This window comes from Aspergillus japonicus (genome assembly GCF_003184785.1).
Source record: "Aspergillus japonicus CBS 114.51 unplaced genomic scaffold BO86scaffold_17, whole genome shotgun sequence".
NCBI lineage: Eukaryota > Fungi > Ascomycota > Eurotiomycetes > Eurotiales > Aspergillaceae > Aspergillus > Aspergillus japonicus.
Window position 1 is genome coordinate 464,886 of NW_020291654.1, and position 12,893 is coordinate 477,778.

The 12,893-nt window shown below is 38.1% G+C and overlaps 3 protein-coding genes across 3 annotated transcripts; 1 reads left to right on the plus strand and 2 right to left on the minus strand.

The window, feature by feature from the left end:
* Positions 1 to 156: 156 nt before the first annotated feature.
* On the minus strand, positions 157 to 2,653 carry BO86DRAFT_336886 (NCA2 family protein). Its single transcript, XM_025668929.1, has 4 exons — positions 2,549 to 2,653; positions 936 to 2,495; positions 760 to 885; positions 157 to 705 (listed from the first exon to the last, which is right to left on the minus strand). The coding sequence occupies exons 1-4, from the start codon at positions 2,563 to 2,565 to the stop codon at positions 465 to 467; spliced, it is 1,944 nt and encodes a 647-aa protein (XP_025528863.1). The 5' UTR covers positions 2,566 to 2,653; the 3' UTR covers positions 157 to 464.
* Positions 2,654 to 4,016: 1,363 nt separating this feature from the next.
* BO86DRAFT_447552 (sterol desaturase family protein) lies at positions 4,017 to 5,597 on the plus strand (the record flags this gene model as incomplete). Its single annotated transcript, XM_025676592.1, has 4 exons — positions 4,017 to 4,024; positions 4,324 to 4,567; positions 4,622 to 4,707; positions 4,765 to 5,597. The coding sequence occupies 4 exons, from the start codon at positions 4,017 to 4,019 to the stop codon at positions 5,327 to 5,329; spliced, it is 903 nt and encodes a 300-aa protein (XP_025528864.1). The 3' UTR covers positions 5,330 to 5,597.
* Positions 5,598 to 5,680: 83 nt separating this feature from the next.
* On the minus strand, positions 5,681 to 8,514 carry BO86DRAFT_388476 (ubiquitin-specific protease UBP14). Its single transcript, XM_025671860.1, has 6 exons — positions 8,449 to 8,514; positions 8,298 to 8,365; positions 8,103 to 8,243; positions 7,771 to 8,044; positions 6,025 to 7,714; positions 5,681 to 5,978 (listed from the first exon to the last, which is right to left on the minus strand). The coding sequence occupies exons 1-6, from the start codon at positions 8,477 to 8,479 to the stop codon at positions 5,834 to 5,836; spliced, it is 2,349 nt and encodes a 782-aa protein (XP_025528865.1). The 5' UTR covers positions 8,480 to 8,514; the 3' UTR covers positions 5,681 to 5,833.
* Between the last annotated feature and the right edge of the window lie 4,379 nt (positions 8,515 to 12,893).

Below are 12,893 nucleotides of genomic sequence, written 5' to 3' on the forward strand. Positions count from 1 at the left end.
CACAAGGATCATCTAATTCAGAAAGAACCCCCAATATCAGCCTCCGAGTAGATTGTCCTGCATTAATTCGGCGCAAAGCAACAAATATCTAATTAATATTGGAAGAATGGAGCTGTCGACTTTGCTATATTCAGTACAACAAGCAATGATATGTGGGTCGGTCACTATTACTTATAACCAGCTAGAATTGCCAGTCCCTCCTCTCCCTTCCGCTGCCTATTTCATCCATGATATGTATGGTTTTAGAAAGGGCATCCTCAGCTACTGTCTACCCGTTGGGTCTGGCCGGTGACGGTCAGACCTTAAGAGTCTATACAACCCAACAATAACTAAGGTGTTGCAATTGTCATTCTCAATGCAGATGAGATGACTTGAGTACCATGTACAGTACCTAGCAGATTGGTCCAGTCGAGTCATCATTGGTTTCTATGGCTGTGTGCTAGCAAGGCACGCTGAAGATAGTCTTACAGCCATCGGGAATAAACCCAACCCATCCGCTCAACAACCTTAATTTGTTTTTCCGCGCTTGTTTTGCCGATGATGTCATTAATGTCTTCCTGGAAGGCATGGATGTCAGCGCCTCTAAGCATAGCTCGTGCTTTTTGAAGTAAAATCTCGGTGTTGCATATCAGCAGACCGTAGTCTTTGAAGGCTAGGGTTCCGCTGGCCGTCACAGTCGATAAAGTTAGGGTACGGTGAACTTGTCTGGATTGGGCCTCATTAGACTCGTCATCGACTTCGCTAGAATAGCCTACTAACCTCAGTGCGTGCCTTAATTCATGCTGCCGCCGACCAATGCGCAAGCCCTTCCTGCTGCCAAACAAGCCGAAGAGCCACTGAACGGAGGCATACGAAACCAATAGACCAGGGGTCAATCCAACGAAACTATGGCTTGTCAATATCGCACCTACCTGTGAAAGTCGGGTAATACTTACCCAAATACCAGCTCCTGGCTTCTCAGCAAAGCATCGATGCCCCCAACAGCAATCTCGACATCCACCTTTGTCTTTTGTATCTGTATCAGGAGGGCTCGTACTAAGTCACCTCGAATAGTCCCAATGAACGGAGTTCGTAAATCCTTCTCATACGCCCTCAACACAGGTGTGAGATCACCTTCCCTGACTTTGTTCATGATCATGTTCATATCTGCGGATGCGAGAGACTCATCGCTGGGCTCGCGATGGTCTAGGACGAAATCTACCACCATTCTTTCCAAGCTAGCCCGATCTGCTTCAAGACTATTCTTGCTCATCAACGCGATTTCGCTCTTCTCATCGTGTCTTATTGTACCAACGAGTCGCTTCAGTGGGTCCACGACCCAGTTGTTCCAGAACTCAATTGTTGTGGATCCGATATCTGTGATCCACCCCAGAAGTTCACGGCGTCGAGCCTTGAATATTTCGAGAATTGTACTGGTTGACAAAGTCGCAAGTAAAAATGGGAGCCAGTAACGCACTATGAATGAAGGTCGCCCAAGCCCACTGGTGCTTTTCTGTGTAAGCGCAAGGTACTGTGGAATCAATGTCCGATTTATTTGATCGAGTTTTTCAATAACATAGTGAGGTCCTCTAGGACACATGGTTCCGTTAGAATGCATGTGAAGGAACGAGCCCTCTTTCTCGGCGGCCGTGGTAGTTTTCATTTCGAATTCATGAAGTGTGCCACCAGAGGCCAGATGCTGTAGTACTAATCCCAACAAAGTCACACTGTTAATAATCTTACTGCACCATTCATCACTAACAGAGCTGTCACCATGGCTGCCCGTGAGATCGTCATCAAGGTCAATCTGAAGGCACCGTTCTACCAGGATTCCCAGTGCACTGGCATTGACATCTTTCACCATATGCAGCATTTTCCGTTTCTGGCGTACCTCCAACTTGGATGCAAGAAGTGGATGCAGTAATCCTTTTCGCACAGTAGACATTGTCGTAGAGATTACACACCGACGGGCGGAGTGGTAAAAATGATTCCATGCATTTGAGGTACGAATTGCTCGGTTCCATATCCCGGTGGAAGACCAGGCAGAGGATTGATGTCCAAGATTGTGCCAGAGCCACACAGGGAATGTCTGCGCAGTATACAGTCCCATGTACCATTGAGATTCTAGAAGACTGTCCCAGTAAGTGAGTTCATCGGTGATGGCGAGGGTGTTCTCCGAAAGCGACTCCAAGACTAATCCAAATGTTTGAACAGCAGCCCTAGCGGCCACAATCCAAGATAAATCTGTTACGACTGGACTGGACGAGGGAAGACCTGAGGACTGGCCACATACTGCCCGAGTCTGTGGACACTCGGAGATCAACCGCGCAATGCGACTGGCGCGCAAAGCCGACTGTGAACGTGATTCTATAGAAAGCGAGTCCGAGATGCGCTCCAGTGTTTCTATGTCCTTGATTCGGCTAACATCGCTGGCGGTTTCCTGGAGCTCGGCATTTGAGCTTTTCGTGATGCGCTGCTGTAATTTGTGAAGTTGTATATCGAGGTTATAGACTATGCTATTGTCAAATAAGCAAAGATCTAGAGCGACTGACAAAGAAGAGGTACTTACTTATTGACCACGAACATGGTGGGGATTTACTCGAGGCACCAAGGCTCAACTTAAGTCCAGCACTCGTTGCGAGGAGGAAATCCAGGGAACAAAAGTACCTAACCGTCAGCCAATGGCGTCATATTTAGTAAGCAGATTATTGTATCTCGGCTTGTCCTTGACTTTACTTATAAGTTACGTAGTACACGAAATTAACGTGACCGGTAAGTGCGAGCGGATCATCCTGTAACCGTTATAGAAATACGTACCCTCTCAAATATAAAACATCTCCATCATAATATACGAATAGTCTAAGGGCTTTTTACTTAGTTTTTAAGATATATAGACTCTAAAGAATAATTCTGATGCCTGATGATATACATTTCTAGAGGTTGATTACAAAGGTAATCAGTTACATAATTTGATACCAATGTCTGCATTAGTACCTTGGTTATAATGAGGTATTCTCTACTTTTCTAAGCTTACAAAACTTATTCATAGTAGACTAAGAGAGTATTCAAATCTTCTATATATATAGGATGGATTGGTTCGATCTATTAGAACTTTGAAAATCATCTCTTATATGGGTTCGCTTGCCTGATCCGTTCGCTTACCGATACGCTAGACACGTAAGAAGTCAACAACTTAGTACTAATGCATAAAGACCAGGTACCGGTGGAAATCAAGGAAGGCGGGGTCCTCGTCGCCCGTGCCACCACAGTACAGTACATACAAACTATGGTAGGAAACCCGCGGCCGGTGCCAGACATACATCCAGCAGACACTCAGACGAGGAAGTTATTACCATCACTGGGCATTCAGAACTTTCTCCCTCTTCACTGGTCAAATAGCCTGGCAGCTAGATCTACATGACCTACATAAGTACCTCAGACCTCTTCTAAGTACAGGATAATATACAAATGTGTTGTTGTGTCTGTAACAATTGTGGACATCTCCAGCCGATGGGTCACTCAACGCTTTGGCTCTCTCATCCCTAGCCGTATTTCAATTATACATAGTAAGATAAAGTAGACTTACAAACCTACCTTGAAGGTGTAACTACTCATAATAGGGAGTGACTGCTACGAGATTTGCTCAAGGCGGTAGGGAAACGAGAGAGTTAGAACTTGGAACCCCGAAGCCAGGGCACCCGGGCAGCCACACGTTACTCATAAATATACGTACACACAACCTTCTTTTTCTGCAAGGCTCTCTCTGCAAGGGGAACTACAGGTACTGTGCCTTATATCGCACACGGACCACGGCAGCACCAACGGTCTCTCTTCATTCAAAGGCGGTGATGATCTAAGGATAAAGAATGGTCAGTATGTTTGATACTGGCCCGTGGTGATTGGAGATCGAACCAAGCCATTCCCAACCGGGTGGAGCTAACATCGGCCCCAATCGGCTAGGCAGTGGTGCCAGCCTGGAAAGGTCGCGGCCAGGGGGTTGCCGAAGAAATCTCGCCACCCCGGGAACAATAGTCCTGATGGCGCAGTTCTTTACCCGGCTTTTCTGAAATACTGTCCAGTACCTACCAACTACTTTTACAGAGTTCATATCTCCCTCCCCCGGTGTTATCCAGAGGATCTGCCCTCACTACACGTTTTCTTCTCTACTCGAATAGCTTTTTATTCGTCCAAACCCTCAACCCCATTGCTTTCCTAATCTCTCGCTCGCCTGCCCCTTATCGAAGGAACCTGGGAAGGAGTAGCTGAAGGGAAGCTGACCACCTGCTTTAAAAAATGTGAGCCTTCTCTACGCAATGCCACTCGATTACCTCTAAGATTTGATAGGAATACGACGTCGTTTTCAACCCCGGAAACCTATTGGGGCCAATTTGAGGAAATTTCCAAATATAACACCCATCTCAATGTCGTGGAACGGCTCTGGACGGCATGGTACGCCTGGATGCAGAACGATGTTCTTGCGACAGGTATCATGTCCTTCATGATGCATGAACTTGTCTATTTTGGACGATCGCTGCCATGGATCTTCATAGACAGCCTGGGCTTTTTCAAGGGTTATAAGATTCAAAGTGTATGCATAGTCACTGGCAATCGGGGTTGGATGTCAACTGACAGTTTCTTATAGAGCAAAGTTCCGTCCTTGCGCGAACAGTGGGACTGTGCGAAGTTCGTGCTTTTAAGCCATTTCACCGTCGAGTTGCCTCAAATCTGGTGAGTCCAGTCAGCATGCTGCTTAATTCAGTTGATATAGCCGCTTACCTTGGCTAGGCTTTTCCATCCCATGGCCCAATTCTTCGGCCTCTCAACTTCTGTCCCATTTCCTTCGATTTGGACCATGGCTTACCAGATCGCTATATTCTTTGTCCTTGAAGACACGTGGCACTATTTTTCTCACCGCGCTCTCCACTGGGGACCACTTTACAAAGGCATCCACAAGATTCACCACCAGTACTCAGCGCCCTTTGGTATGGCTGCTGAGTACGCCTCGCCTATTGAAGTCATGATCCTAGGATTTGGCACGGTTGGCTGTCCCATTCTGTGGTGTGCGATGACTGGGGACTTGCATATTTTCACCATGTACATCTGGATTGTCTTGCGGCTGTTCCAGGCAATAGATGCACACAGTGGCTATGAATTCCCTTGGAGTCTCCACCATTTCCTCCCCTTCTGGGCTGGGGCCGATCACCATGATCTCCATCATGAGAAGTTCGTTGGCAATTACTCCAGCAGCTTCAGGTGGTGGGACTACATGTTGGATACTGAGTATTCTCCGGAGGCGATCAAGCGCAGAAGACAAACAAAACTTGCTGGGGATATGAAGAAGGGCCAATGATGCGATTGCTACTTGCGCTCATGTGCAGACATTCATCTGAAGCCCTTGGGCACTGCAACTCAAGCAGCTGTTCAATCTGAATACAGATTTTATCATCATGCGAAAGCTGCAATACCTTGAGGGCTTCTAATTCATTTCACTTAATACCGTTGAGAGGAAACTCGTATAGACTTATCTTTTAATTATGCTTCTGAATGATAAATTTTGCAAATGCATTGAATAGCTGACATGTTGGACGCATATCTTCGTGACTAGAATAAACTGTTCCAAGATGACATAGTCCGTTCCAAAACGGGTCCCTCATGCATATACATAATAAGGCTTTACACGCCCTCTTGTACGTCCGCAGTTAATCTGTGTGCCAGAAGTGTATGGTCTGAATATGCACTTCTAAGACTCAACATTAAGATCCAATAATTGGCATCTTCCTACAGCAACTGTAACCGACGTTAAATTCCATCTAGGACACTCTTAGAACGGGATTGATGGTGCTTCATATCGGGTCTAGACCCGAGAGAAGAAGTAAAGATAGGCAGACTTCTTCAGTTCCTGTACATCGTCCACCTGCACAACCTTCTCATCATTACACATGATCCAAGAAGGGCCTTCCTCACCTGGCAAAGTTTTGCGCACGACTGCAACATAGTGTCTTCTTCCAGGTTAGCATTGATCGAATCTCTTCAGTACCCACTTACCCAGCATGTACAGAGGAGCCTTTGTGGCACACTATGGAATGAAGGCGGTAAAGAGCTGGAGTACTATCGAAACCGACGGCACCGTTACTAGGACTTTCAGTCGCTTGAGGAACGGTTCCCACTTCTATCGTGTCTTCGGGATGACTGAAAACCCAATCAATTGCTCTGTTGACATCATTCCCTACTGCAGCCAAGGCGATCCTGGCTCGATCAGCATCAATACCCATTTCGGACAGCTGCAGCACTTTAGCTGCATCGTGTGGTGGCTCATTCACCGGCTGAGCGAGGCCTTTCTGAACTAGAGGTTCATCAATATCAGGGTCTTCCATATGCGCAAACAACCAATTCATGGCAGCTTCGGCATCCGAATTGCCTGTCATGTAGAGCGCTTTTTCACTTCTGGTCCGGGGAAATCCCATGCCGAGCAACTGACTGAGGGCAATTTCGTCAGGAGTGAATGTTGGCGTAGGCGCCTCGACATCCGGGAGAAGCTCTTCGCCCTCGCTAGGGAAGGGGGTGAGATATTTAGTGAAGTCTATCGGACCTTCGTCCACTTCGACAGGAATGTCGAGCTTCGTTGGTACCCAATTCACAACTTCGAACCGTCGAGCGTTGATGACCAGCTCCTGCGGTAATGTCTTAAAGAATGAGCGCTTGGAGAAACCATCCTCACTCTGGCAGGAAGGACAGCGCAGTTCCACTCTTTCTTCACTCGTAAAGGTATCAAGACATTCTAGGATGGTCACACTTTCGAACTTGGCGACGGTATCCTTGCCTTGTCCAGAGTTTGTACGGCGAGCAGGAACAGAAAGGGAAACATTATCCTGCTGATCCACTTTGTATCGCACCTTTCTGCAAGATAAGCATTGGAGACGTTGCTCTACAGAAAAGGCAAACGGCTCTACTGGATTAAAGGATCCTCCTGTATGGTTAGACAAGCTGACAAGCTTAAAAAGATGGAGGAGGAATTCAAAAGCATCCTGCTGTCTCATTGTAGAGAACTCTTCGTGACCACGACCAACAAGGTGTTTAAACATGGCTGGTGCTAAGCCATTCTGATGCGGAACTTCAGCTGTTTCAGGCGAGGCCCTTACATCGGTGGCAGGTTTGGAGTAACGACCAGATAGGATTCCGTCTGCCAGTTTGCGCATCTGCGTCTCAAGATCTTCGGCTGGCTTCTGTGTCAATGGGGGCTCTTCACTGGGATGATAGTACCGGTCTTGAAAATGTGGCAAATTGAAGAGGCACTGTATCACACTTGACAGGTAACAACTGTTCCCAAGGTTTTTGAGGCCAGTGAGACCAGGACCAAATACCGGTCTAAGTTCGTGACCATCCTCTGTAGTCATTGAAAACTCCCATCTTAGGTTGTGCTCAACCTGCATTTCCATCAAGCTCTTCTCCGTTTTCTCTCTGTCCGCTAAATTGATACCCCAGTGTCCGAGGTGCTGGGCAAGATCAGGATCGGTCCTTTCTTCATTGCACTTATAGCAGAAGATATCAGCGGATCCCTCGGCTGTTATTGAGCCAAGCTTTACTGCAACAGCGTGCGAGGTCATTTCAAAATGCGCAAGTCCATGGGAATTGCCGCCCACGCCACCAAATTGGCTTCGACCACAGCCAAGGTTACCACATTCTAGACATAGCCAAAGGTTTTCCTTGAGATTGCACATCGAACATTGCGCAAGTTCTGGATGTATACCCGTCAGATTCCTGCAAGTGAAATTGGTCAAGGCTTAGATATACCTTGCGATTCAAGTTGCCGCGAGCTGCTTTGCTCCACGCAAAGAGTATGTTCACAGGGGATGAACTCTTGCTCCCAGGCTTTGACTTCTTCCCTTCTGGAAAAAGTCATTGCCGTCAGAACCCCGTCAATAACAGGTGGTAGATTGCCACTCGATTGATCAATATCATCCTGGCAGCAATCGTAACAGACAACTCGAGTGCTTGTGTCATATCGGTCCTCATCGGTTTCAGCAGCAATTGCAAGTTTGGAAACTTTCTGGGGTGGCTCATCTCTCTACCATGTGGTGTTAGTTGCCGATTAAAGCCATGTATGATGCTGACAGGCAACCTACTTGAACCTTCTTGCGCGACCGTTTGATATTGAGGGCTAGTGGATGGCCAGATCTTTTGAAGTGCAGAAGAGCATGATTTCTATCATGAGCACAGCCGCCATTGAAACAGGAGAGGCAAACATTTATTCCAGAACTCTGATCCTACTGACGTCAACTTGCATGCAGCACGGTAAGTATTGTGAGAGAAACGCATACTACAGAGTCAAAACATTGCGTACAATCCTCCCTATATACAACTTGTGAAGTTGATGGGGGAATTATGTCTAGACCATGTTAGAAAGCTCGAGGTGTGGCTCTCGACTTTAAATAGAGGGTACTCCGTGTCTGAATTGATTGATTTGCTTACCGTCTGACTGAACATGGAAACAAGCAGCCATTATGGTCGACCCGAAGGTATATGCGAAAAGGTCGACAGTGCCCTTGTTGTGCTGACTGAAAGGAGGGTGTATAATGTGGATGTTGTCAAATACTTGAAGGTGGTTAGAATCCTTTTGTGGTCTCTCGACAAGGACAAGGGTGATGGAAGCAGTTACAACTGGCTGACTGATGTGGGGTAACTTCAGTCATTACCTCACTGACAACTCAGCAAGGTGCCTTAGGAATGTAAACAGCGGGTCTGATTATTTAATCCCAGATCTGCCCGTTCTACTCAAGTGCATGAATCTCATTTGCTGGACAGATTTGAAATCTTGGCCCAAAGAGGAAGCGGTGGAGAGAACTTATTCAAAGCGGTCAGCCACCGCCCCGCTTGCACTGGGGTATGTACAATCACCTCGGGTATGTCACAAGCCGGCCGCTTTTATGTGCTTTCTTATATAAAAATGCTTAAAGAGCAAAACACCATAAAACTATAATACTTAATTGATTTAAATAAAAATAGGCTCTGAATACCTTTAAGTAGCTGCTTACTTAAGTTTTTAACACTTTGTATAGCCACTATGTGCGGCAATATATACTTAGCACTGTTTTTAAATAGAATTAATATAGAGTATTGTTAGGAACTACTTGACACAGTAGACACGCTGGTTAGGCAAGACAAGCAAGATAGTCAGAAGCAGTCTTCTATTAATTCTAAAACTAATTCTTAAAAAATCTTCTTCTTTAAAGGATTCTAAGACAATATATTATATATAAAAAAAGGGATAAGTAATATAGTAATATAAATACCTGGATTAAAAGCCCAGCAAATTAGTACAGATTTAAAAGCAGACTACTATAGTAGTAGATATAAATTACTATAGTAGAAAATATTATATAATAATTATACTCCTCTACTAAGCTGGGCTACCTAGTATAGTAGTATAGTTATAAATAGTTTTATTACTTATTTTAAAAGTAGTAGGGTTTAATATTATAGCAGTAAAAGAATTATATTATAGTATTATATATTATATAAATAAAAAATTTAGTAGTAGTAAAAAAAATATATATTTTATTAATAATCTAATTAGATTTTAATATAAAGTATATAGATAAACAAAAAAGTTTAGTATATTAATATATTAATATTTTTATTTCTTTTATATTTTAACTTTTTATTAAATTTTTTTTTTATTTTTTTATTTTATATTGTTTTTACAGTTGTTTCTATTACTTACTTTATATTTATTTTTTATTTATTAATATATTTTTTTTAATATTTTATTTTAGTTATTTTTTATTATAATACTAATAACTATTTATTACCGCCTAGCTAATACTTTTATTATACTAAAAATCTTTTTCTATATATATTATTTATATACTAGTATTAAAAAGTTTAATATTATTAATACTAAAAACTTTATTTTAGACTATATATTTAATACTGTTATATTTATAGTATATAAGCAGTATTCCAGTTATAACTAAATCTGTAATTAAATATATTTTAATAGCTTTTTAGTAAGCTTATTTAATCTAATAAAAATTAGATATTTATAAAAATACTTAAAAATACTGCTAAATTTTTATAAATTTTAAACTAGTATAAAAAGTTTTTTATTAACTATACTACTTCTAATAAGGTACTGGACTAGAATCTGGTATTTTATATTTAAATTAAATATTTAACTATAGCTTTAACTATTATATTTAAAGCAGCTAAATTTATCTACTACTATAAATATAGACTAACTGGTACCAGTAAGGCCAAGATTATAGTATATTCTTCTATTAAGTTTTTATTAATTTATAAGTTAATTATTTTAATTAATTTAATTTAGTTTTTTATTACTTTTTTATTGCTGTTTATTATACTTTTATTAATAATCCAACTATAATCTATCTAATATCCAGAAATAATAGGTTTATTTTATAAACTAAGGCTAAGCAGATATTTTTTAAAAAAATTTACTATAAAATATATACTATATACAGCAATAAAGCCTCCCCTTAGGGTTTTTATATTTAAAAAATAAAAAAGTCCTGGCCCTTTGCTGTTTATTTTCTATAAAAAAAATATAATTTAGCCGGGTTGGTCCGGTAGTTTTTTAATAAAAATTTAGCTTATTAAAAAGTTTATTTTAATTATATATTTAAATATTAAGATTTAACTGTATATAATATAGCAACTTAATATAGATTTAGTTATTTTTTTTATATTTAAAAATAAAAATTTTTCTGCTGTCTTAACTTTTTCTTTTATTTTCTATAGCTTTAAATTACCTGCTGGATATTATCTATAGATTTTTTTAAAATTTATTTATTATATTTACTTAGTTAGCCTGTCCATTTAACTAGAAAATATTACTTATTTTTAAAAATTTATTTATTTTTAATATTTTTAACTTTAAATTTTTTTTTCTTTTCTAAATCTAGGGGGTAGAGTTAATTCTGCAATACAGTACCGGATTTCTACTATTTTAATAATAATATATAAAAAATATTATAGATTTAACTATAGTATTTAAATAAAAAGATTTAATATACCTATTTTCTAATAACTACTAAAATCTTTAAAAATTTAATATATTACAGAGCTAGCTTCTGGAAAAAAGTTTTAATTTTTAAATTTTTAATAAATAATTTTACCAGATTTTTCTTTTTAAAAGTTATTAATTTATACTTTTAATTATAGTATTTTTTTTATACTTTATTAGCTTTTTACTAATAGTTCTGTAGGTTTTTTTACAATACAGTTAGCTTATTAATTTAATTTTTAGCTGTAGAAATCTTTTTCTGGAAAATACCAACCTTAGTATAAAAATAAAAATTAAATAAATAGTTTAAAAAAGTTTTAAAAAAAAATAGCTAGTAGTAGAGTTTAAAGTATTATTATATATAAATTAAACAGATAATAATAAAACAGACCAGTTAAGTTAATTTTAATTAATAAAGTATTAAAAATATTATTTAAAAGTCTAATTTATTCTTTTTATTTAACTATTAGTCTAAGATTAAAATGCTGTTAACAAACAAAGTTTAATTTATATATAGTATATAATTTAAAACTAAAATTTACTAGTAAAAAGAAAATTTTTATTTAAAATTATATTCTATAGTAGTTTATATTGAAGTTTAATCTTTCTATAAAAAAATTTAGTAAATTTTAAAGTAGTAATAGTATATAAAATAGATAGAAATTAACACCACTTTATAAACCTATTAATAATAATAAAAATTAAATCTAAAATATTATTTTTAATTATAATAGAAAATAGACTTATAATAAAGTCTATAAATAGTTTAATAAAGAATCGGTTAAAAATTAGTAGAAATTTAAGCTTACTATAGGGCTTATATTTAATAAATATAACTTTTTAATAAATAAAATACTTTTTAATATAAATAACCACATTTTTGTAGAGGTTTACCTAGTAAAACTTTCTTTTAAAAAGGGCTTTTATTTTTGATTGCCTAAAATAGCCTGCTAGCTGATTATTATAATAAAGCTTTAGTAGATGTTGCCAAAGGCTTTCCCCTTGTAAAACAGCAAGTTTTTAATAATATGTCTCTATATCTTTATTCTAAATTCTTCCAATCAGAGAATATAATTTCTTATTAATCTTAGGATATAACAAGTTCTTATACTTATATACTTAGAATACTGCTAATATATTAATATATTTATTACAGAATAATCTTACTCTAACAGTCTAGTCAGCTGTTTTTATATTAGTTTTTTAATTTTTTTAATTTTATTAAAAGCTTAATACTATACAGATACTAAGTTTAGAACTTTCTTATAAAAATATTTTATTATACTTAAACTAGGATTTTACAGAGACTAGCTAAGTCTTTACTAAAAATTTATTAGTTATTTAATACTATATTAATTTTAAAATCTCTATATTAAACAGGACTTTTAAATTTTTTTTTATTTTTAATAGCAGATTAGCAGAGTTGCGTCTGCTGGGCTAATATTAAATAATAAAATTATAACTACTAAAATATATATACTATTAAATCTAACAGCTGTTTAGCTTTGGCTGCTTTATAAAAGTCTAAAAATTTTAATAGTTTAAAAAAACTTTAATAGTATATAATAGCCCTTTAAAATATTAATACTAATATTTAAATAAATAAATAATAGTAAAAAGCTTTTAATCTAGGATTAAATAGCAAGTTTTAGTACTATTAAATTTTTTTAACTAAAATATAATAAAATAATATACTTTATAGTTATCTGGCTGAAACAGTATTTCTGCTATATTTTATTAAAAAGTATCTATTTTTATCCAGATCTTTTATTAAAAATTAAAATATTTTAATAAAAATATAATTTTAAAACTATAAAAAAGCTGTTAAAATACTGCTGTTTTTTTACTAGTTAATACTACTTTTCCAGGCTTTTTCCTATTCTGGGTGCCT

Excerpts from the sequence above, each read along its gene's own strand:
- BO86DRAFT_336886 (XM_025668929.1), bottom strand. Across the intron at positions 886-935 it reads AGCCAGGAGCTGGTATTTGG|TTTCGTTGGATTGACCCCTG; the intron begins GTAAGTATTACC and ends GACAAGCCATAG. Across the intron at positions 706-759 it reads GAATTAAGGCACGCACTGAG|ACAAGTTCACCGTACCCTAA; the intron begins GTTAGTAGGCTA and ends GGCCCAATCCAG.
- BO86DRAFT_388476 (XM_025671860.1), bottom strand. The coding sequence starts at position 8,479 with ATGGCTGCTTGTTTCCATGTTCAGTCAGACG. Across the intron at positions 8,244-8,297 it reads CGCAATGTTTTGACTCTGTA|GATCAGAGTTCTGGAATAAA; the intron begins GTATGCGTTTCT and ends TGACGTCAGTAG. Across the intron at positions 5,979-6,024 it reads GGCTCCTCTGTACATGCTGG|ACACTATGTTGCAGTCGTGC; the intron begins GTAAGTGGGTAC and ends ACCTGGAAGAAG.